This window comes from Clupea harengus, chromosome 22, assembly GCF_900700415.2.
Source record: "Clupea harengus chromosome 22, Ch_v2.0.2, whole genome shotgun sequence".
In the NCBI taxonomy this organism is placed as follows: Eukaryota; Metazoa; Chordata; class Actinopteri; order Clupeiformes; family Clupeidae; genus Clupea; species Clupea harengus.
In genome coordinates, this window is record NC_045173.1 from 15,162,865 (window position 1) to 15,171,214 (window position 8,350).

Here is an 8,350-nt window from a genome sequence, read left to right on the forward strand (position 1 = left end):
TGCTGAGGTAATTTCAGTGTGATCATTTGATCTCTCCAGCCCCATCTAGAGGACATGACGCAGCTCCCTCTAATACAAACACTTGCACCTTAAGGGCCCCGTTTCATGTACCACTACCACCGTAGCTACTCTGTCTTTCCATTAATAGTTTTGAAACCACTCATCCAATTAAGTAGGGGATTTTCCCAAACAAAACAAGAGTCACATGGTCATGACAAGACTTTCCAGAGAGCATGCCAGTTTCCAGCAGCTCCTCCATGACTGGACATTAAATAGAGGGGCTTTCAGTGGAGTAGGAGATTTTCCTTTGTATTAGATTACTTTTCTCTTTTATGCCAACACACTGCTTGCAGATACATGTATAGATTTATATACTTTTTTCTTTATTCTAAATTCAGTATGTTCATCCCCTAATCATATTTCACTATGATGCAGTGTGAAAGACAATGATAATCAAACGCACATAACTTCATTAGATAACCAGACACATACAGAAGCTCCCCTCTGTTGTGGAATGGGAAGGGGAAGAGTGGTCAAGCGGCCATCTGGACATTTATGTTCGTTGTGTGATGGTCTGATCAGAGCAGTCAAAGAGAAACACAGACCAACCGATTGATTGTTAGATTTAGGTGTTTTTCATATACTTTCAACTCATATGAATTCCTCCATATGATTTGCCACCTTCATTAACACACAAATGGTCAGCAAGACCCTCCCTGTCTGCTGACATTCACACCTTTTCATATATAGGTATCCCATTCCCAGCATGCCTCCAACTTACACCGTGAACCAGACCACAGACACACCCATTATGCTAAGTTGTGTATTCTTTTGACTATAACTAAAATGGAACTTGTATGCTGAGTGTGTTGTGTTGAAGACAGGACATTGTAGAGACACCAACCGCTGCGTGTACTGAGAGAATGGAGCAAGGAGCATTGAGGAGACATTGCAGCCTTTAAAGACAAGGCCAACAATGTAGAGAAACTACACTATGGACCATATCTCCTAATCTCTCCTTCTCTCTCTCCATCGCAGCGTGTTGTGTGTGCTCGAGGTCTGTTACGGAGAATAAACTGACACCCTACCCGTCAGACCGGCATTCCATCGAGTTCTTTCCTAAAATCACACAACCGCAACTAACGCCAGAGCTAAAATAGAGGTCTGTTATATTATAGTATAACAGTGGTGTTTTCACGGGAAATCTGTTCCACCCAGCCAACGATATATTTCACCATTGACACCAGTCAGACACTTTGAGGGCACTAAACCCCCCCCCCCACACACACAAAACACAATCCCGAGATGTGATAAATAAATAGTTTAATACATCACAGTCAAAGTCTTGTACATGCACAGGGTTACAGAAAACTGTAAAGAAAAGGCCACATAAAAGTCATAAATAATACTACTGATTATCCCCACAAGTTATTTTGAGACGTTCTACTGGCATGAACCTTCTACTGTCACAGACTCCTGAAGACTCATCACATATCCTAAAAGTAAAGACATTTCCTATGCTTCAGCGTAATGCTCACATGCAGTAGTTGCTGATTTTCACTGTGGCTAGCCTATAAAGAAATGTGGGACCCACTGTGACAACAACTGGGGCATCCTGCATGCATATATACCCAATAAACACTCCCATATTTAGGGATTCACATTTGGCTGGTATTCTCCTTCACACTGCAACCATCAAAAAGCTATATCATAACATTTGTGAGATATAATCATATCTCACTGCAAATTAGCTTGTCAACCCTTGGAACGTTCCTCTGTTAAGAGCTGCTGCAAAGAAATTAGGTGACTCAAGTTACGATAAAGTATGATGCACTACTCTCTCTCTCTCTCTCTCCCCCTCTCTCTTGCTCTCTGCAGGAGTTTTAGCAGTGAATGTTCTTCAGTACACTCAGCTCTCTGTGCCTATTGCCTTTGAAGGCCATCACAAAGTTGCTGGGTGTGATCACCCCCCTTCCTTCTTCATCCGTATGGCCCATCACAATGTAGTTCAGGCCTGGGGAGCAAGCACAGAGAGAAAATACAACTCATCCATCAGGCAAATCATTGAGAGGAAGAGAAATAAAAAAAGATGTTGTCTGTGTGTGTGTGTGTGTGTGTTTGTGTGTGTGTGTGTGTGTGTGTGTGTGTGTGTGTCAGACAGAGAGAGAGAGGGAGAGAGAGAGGGAGAGAGAGGTAGAAAGAGAGAATGAAAAAGTCAGATAAAATCAGAAACAGAAGCTGTCATTTCTGTCACTCTTCTGATGGCTTAGTGCTAGAAGAAATAGCTCTCCTATTCTCCTCTGCCAAAGACAAACGAGACGTCTGGCTGCAGTGCAGCTGTGAGCGAGTCCTGGTGGTCTGCACACGTGCACAGCGTGTCTGGACTGAAACCCCCAGGGCAGCCTATATCGCAGCCACCGGTCGGCTCAAAACAAAATAGTTTCACTCAAGTGTCAAAATTTCCATTGGACGAGCAGGGCTACTTTTCAGAGCTAACTGAACCATGATTGCATGTGCGGTATGATACTGCAAGTACAACACACACCAGACCCTGTGGTTTTAGACAAGGGTTATTTTGGCTGTCTGACGCTGCAGTGCAGACCAAAGAAATCCAAATCTGAGAAAGCACAAGGATGGAGAAAATGCCATGCCAATCTGATATGGTCCTATAATACATATGCATATTATGGGATATCTTTCCTGCTTGTGGCAGGCAGCAGATGTTTATGGTGCAGAAGTCCATACAGTCCACCCTGGAGAGAACGTATATGCAACCTCAAATCTGAACTGCAGTGTATAGAATCTTTCTGTGTGTAAAAAACACAATAAGAGAAAGGTTGTGTTTGTTCTTTCTTTGTCTGTAAATGTGTTTTGTTTGTTGTTGTTTCTAATGGGATACATGGCATATAATGGGTACATGTTGATAATGAACTGCTTCACAGTCAACTTGAAAGATGGTAATTTAGGGGTACATTTAAAGGGGGTGTGACTAAATGGAAATGGAATGCCTGTCTCTTAAAGATGCAGTCCTTGATTATAATCCATTAAACTTTTCATCACATTCAGCTAAGTGTTTCTCACATTCCTCTAGCTGTCTATCCAGCATGTGTACTCAAAAAAACAAAGTGGCTCATAGCGAGCCATACAATATTCCAGCCAATCAACAATGTTGCTTCAGTAGCACAGAAGGGAAGGGTGTATTTGATTAGCTGCTGAGCTCAAATATCGACAACCTTTCACCAGGATCCAGGACTGCACCTTTAAGTTATGGCATCTATATAATTTCCTTCTCAGCTCTCAACTCAGCTTTCCATCTCACTACTTATAATGTGGCCTGCCAACAGCATACGTGCATCTAACTCTTTATACTCTAATTCAAAGAGTTTTAAAGCAAGGCTTCGGCTGCATCTCTGGAACTCACCTCTCCTGACCAGGGGGCACTTGCGGCAGAGGAGCACCACCCGGGCACTGAGGCTCTTCCCTGCCTGCTGAATGGCCAGGCTGCCCTGCTTGTAGACGCCGATGATGGAGAGGACGGCGTGCACGCTCTCCTCGCGCACAGCCGCAGACACCAGTGTGCCCGTGATCACTAGGGTAGGGAGGGGAACACCCACATCAAATGATCGCTTCATCAAAGCATTTTAAGAACAGTTGATAAGCAGATGCTTCTCTCCAAAACCCCATTTATCCATAATATGTGTGTGTTTCCAACAGCACTTGTGCTTGCTTGGCTTTGAATACATAACTGTGGTGAGGCAACAGCTTATGAGATACACAGGTGTTGCTTGGGCAGGCAGCCCAAATACATTTCCACAAATCCAGAAACTCCCCCTGGATTCTGGAAGACTGGCTGAGACTCCAGCTTGATTATTATGGAGGTCTCACCACCCTGATTGTTTTTTTTCTTTTCGAGCACCACATGCATATTTCTGTCCCACAGGACACACTGCAGCATCTTAATGCTCTACCATCCGAGCTGAAGAAGCTTAAGTGACAAATGGGAGCAGCAGCCTACTGCAAACCTGCTCACGCCTGGCATACTCACTGGTTTCTACGGAGACAGACTCCATATCAACTGCACACACCATTTGTCACTGAGCGACGTTTGAGATTCGGTGGGCACTGTCGAGATTAATGACGGCAGAAGCAAGCCTGAGAATAAACTCATTCATACGCAGAGATCTCACCGAAGTTGCTTGAGCAGTAGTGGCTGTCAATCACCCCGGTCCTCCTGCATTTCTGCCGGCACAGAGCCTCTGAATATGTTAATGCTAGATGGAGGGAAGGAGAGAGGGGAAAAGGGAATTCAAAGGGGCACAATTACCACAAGATTTATTTAAATAAGATTGAATTGAGTAAATGTCATAAATTTAAATGTACCACCTATTTGTTTCAGGCCCCGACAACAGGCAAGAGAAGATGGAAGCAATCAAATATTTATTTTGCAGCATGCTGACTAACCACATTTTCACAGCACTTAGCATCCGTTGCTCAACGGTATAGTAATTCAGTACGGCTGCCACGTTGGACTAGCCACATAAATTTACTGAACATATGAAAAAGTATATTATAGTGGTTTTAGACATTCCATTCCCAGGAGCCACACAAACACACACACACATTTAAGACTCAAATATTTCATCATCAGTACCACAGTAAATCTCCCACCTCCTCTCAACATGGCCAAATTGAGCAGTGTTTCAGTGTGACTGAGATGCATGAGGCATAACGAAGAGCACAATGAACATACCCACTGGCCCTGTGGTCATGGCAGGCGTAGTGGGGGTGGTGGAGGTGGGTGGCGCCCTGGTGCTGACGGAGCTATTCGGCCGGAACTGGTAGTGGCCGATGAAACCGTCCGCGGTTAGACTCAGATCAGACAGAAACTGAATGAGGAGATGGTTGCCATCAGAGTAAATTGGGCTACAAGGGCATAAGATAAGAGTGAAGCGCCTTAATCTTTTGTTTAAGGTCACACAGCATGGCCACAAAATAAATATCTTCAATGAGAGCAAAGATGGAGTGTAACATCTGGCATCTATTCCTCAATCTTACACATGGCTACCCGGACATGGCATGGCAAGGACACTCCCTGTCCTGGCACACTGATGGAGCTCATTGAAGAGGCAGAGATCTTGCAGTAGCAGAATCACATGTGCCCTTACTACATTTAGGTCAGAGACTGAAGTACATAAATGCAAATGTGGGGCTCTGTGAGAAACAATGTCATATGATATGGAACATGAGTTGGATATGCAGGGCTGGAACCGACCATAATAGCACTACAGCACAGATGTGTGTCTTACGCAGGGGGGCTGTCGCCGCAGAACCTCCCGATTCGCCTGGCCTCGCTCGCCTCCTCCCCATTAAAGATGGCCACGTGGTCATAGCGGCAGTAGTTATCTCTCTCAACATCAAACTTCTCGAACCTCAGCTCGATGATCTGATGAGAGAATGGCCCGGTGATGAGTTCTAAAGAGTTTCTGGGGAAAATCATAATGCATTTAAAGGTTCAGTCCACGATTCTGGTGAAAGGTTGTTGATATTTGAGCTCAGCAGCCCATCAAATGTAACCCCACCCTTTCATGCTCCTGAAGCTTGGCCTGAGCCAAATTGTTTGTTTCCCATTTACAGAGCCAGGACTGTACACGAAAACACAAGTTTTTTTGATCGCACACACAGAAAGGGCTGCTGAAGGACTGTGAGGTGCAGCTCACTGAATTCTGCAAAAAGTGTATTGGATTAGAATCGCGGGCTGCTCCTTTAAATATCTCACCTGATAAAATGATCTCACCTGGTTTCGGGGGGCTACAATGTGCCAGGTGCAGGTGACCCCCGCAGGGTAATCCTTCTCAGGCCAGTTAGGAGTCTTCAAGGAGCCTGACGATCTGTCCAGAAGGCCTCCGCAGTATCGATCTCCTACAAGGAGTATTTTGACAAGAGATGGATGGCTCAGCTGGGTGCGGTCATTTTTAGAGCCCTCTCAGGTCCAGATGGCCTGCACTGGCTGGTGTTTTGTCTTTTCAATTAAAGCCCTTGCTATAGAATAGACATACCTCAAATAGAGAGCACAGAAAACTGCTATATACCATTGCAGCTCCACAGGCAAACTGAGGACACTGAGTTGTAAAACAAAACTATTTAACTGCCTGGGTAGGTGAGAGGTATTATTAGATGCAATGTCAGACACTGTTAGACAAACTGTCTGCCTTAGAACTTAGAATTCCTTTTGTTCTTGAACTCAGAGGCAAGTCAGATGTTTGATTTGTGCTGCAACCAACTATATATCACAAATGCCTCGTTCAAACATTCTGTAAAATATTTTGTGGCATAAACTACTGCTGACTGAAAGGAAAGGAAGAGCCTCTAAAATCTGTGGCACAAAAAAATGCATATTCGAGACAGAGGCCATTTCTGTCGGGAACATTTAGGGAGGGTAAAAGAACAAACCGTGACTTTTCTTTTAAGGTCAGTGCACAAATGACAGGCTCAAATGTTTTAAGAAGATATTTTAAGACTACAATCTTCTGATCACAGATGGTATACTATGATATGCCCTTGGTCCCGACAAAAAAAACTTTTAAAAATAAATTTGGCAAATTCCACCCAGACAAAATAATCTCCGAACAGAACCTGTCAATTTTTATTTGATGTGTAAGCTGGCAGTGTGGAGTGTTTTCACCTTTCTCGTTGGGCCGCACAGCGGCGAAAACCGCCAGAAATCCACTACCAGCAGTGTTGGCGTCGGACACCATTGTCACCTGCATCTTGTTGCCATTGGTGACGAGGGCACCTGGTCTGGAAGTCCCACAGAAGCGCCCCAGCCGCTGGCGGTTGATGTGCCCGTCGTACACGTCCACAAAGTCATACCTGCACAGGTCACTCTCCAGGTCAAGCACGCGGAAAGAGAGAGACACCATCTTGCCGCGAGGCACCTACAGTTTTGAAATAGTGGGACTTAAGTGGTTTCATGGACAACCTGACGACATTTTTCCAAGATAATCCATCCATGTCCAAATCTCTATTTATCTTGTAGCCTATCCTTAATAAAGGAGGGGGTTGTAGTCTCACCGTTATTCTCCACACACATTTGGTATTTGGTGGATAGACACCTGGGTACCCCTGACTACCAATGATGCCTGAGTCCCCAGTAAAATTACCACCACAGGTAAAAACCGGTTTAGGCCTACAGAAATGGGCAATTTATTAGACAGCAGTACTGACATTCATAATGCAGACTAAACAATAGCATGCTGACATTGCAACAGACGTCTCTGTATGTAACCCAAGCTCCCGAAGACCGTTTTACACATTTCGCAGCAATTCGAATAGCTTCTTATAATATTTGTCGAATCTTACCACGTGTCACGAAAATACATCACACGCATTTAATTGTCGACACTAAATCTATGGGCTACTATACAGTAACGCAACTCTTATCGTGTAGCGAGAAAGTTTATGAAAGCTCATGAGCATAATTTTACCTCCGGTGAAATTGCGTCAGAATCGTGGTGAAGAAAAGCGTTACAAAGAAGTTCAGAATGGTAGTCCTCATTGTAGTCTGCAGTTTTAAATAAATGTCACATTCGGTAGTGTGCAGTTTGTTGCACCGCCTCCACGGGAGTGTGGTAGGTCCTCCAGGGATTTTCTCTGGCAGCACACATACTCACATGAATGTGGGGTTTGTTCCACAGACCGGAAAGGCCCATATGTAGACAGTTTTCTTAAACAGTTACCCTACGCATGTGGCATCAGCATGCTTGAGAGAGGCAGTTGTAATCCCATTCAGGCTCTTTTTACCTGACCTCCTTGATAAATAACATTTCAGGCACCATTGATGTAAAAATGAAATCATTAAGCAAAAGGAAACACATTGCTGGGTATTAACTGTTAACTCCTCTTCGGCTCTTTGTGGTGAAAAACCTTCCTGCTTTCTTTTCCTATTTGGGTATAGGAATAGTAGGTCACTGCTTACTGCCGTTTGCAAAAAGACCAATATTCATCTCACTCCCAGTTGAGTACCCCAATTGACATGATTGAAATTATAATCTTTGCTAAAATGTATACAAGATAGTTCATTATAAATCCAAGGTAACAAAGGCGTTGGACCATATGAAGCGTATTGTTAAGGTTTCACAGGTTCGATTTCTGTCATAATAATTCTTTCTCATGGAAACTGACATCCCTGTTCACTTTATGTCCACTAGATGTCTTCCTTTTCCAACAGTTCATTCATTCTCTGTAAATGCCGGCATAAAGCCTTTATAATCCTCTGACACGTATTGACACGCTTGACATTTTGACCTAGGCCTGACATTGACATCTTGACATGTAGAGCAAATAGAACAAA

General features: G+C 44.0%; 1 protein-coding gene across 1 annotated transcript; it reads right to left on the reverse strand.

The window, feature by feature from the left end:
- Positions 1-1,306: 1,306 nt before the first annotated feature.
- Positions 1,307-7,641, reverse strand: pcolce2a (procollagen C-endopeptidase enhancer 2a). Its single transcript, XM_012815271.2, has 9 exons — positions 7,485-7,641; positions 7,072-7,186; positions 6,683-6,935; positions 5,795-5,919; positions 5,307-5,443; positions 4,751-4,923; positions 4,188-4,271; positions 3,422-3,589; positions 1,307-2,014 (listed from the first exon to the last, which is right to left on the reverse strand). Exons 1-9 carry the CDS (start codon positions 7,553-7,555, stop codon positions 1,884-1,886), a joined length of 1,257 nt encoding a protein of 418 aa, XP_012670725.2. The 5' UTR covers positions 7,556-7,641; the 3' UTR covers positions 1,307-1,883.
- Between the last annotated feature and the right edge of the window lie 709 nt (positions 7,642-8,350).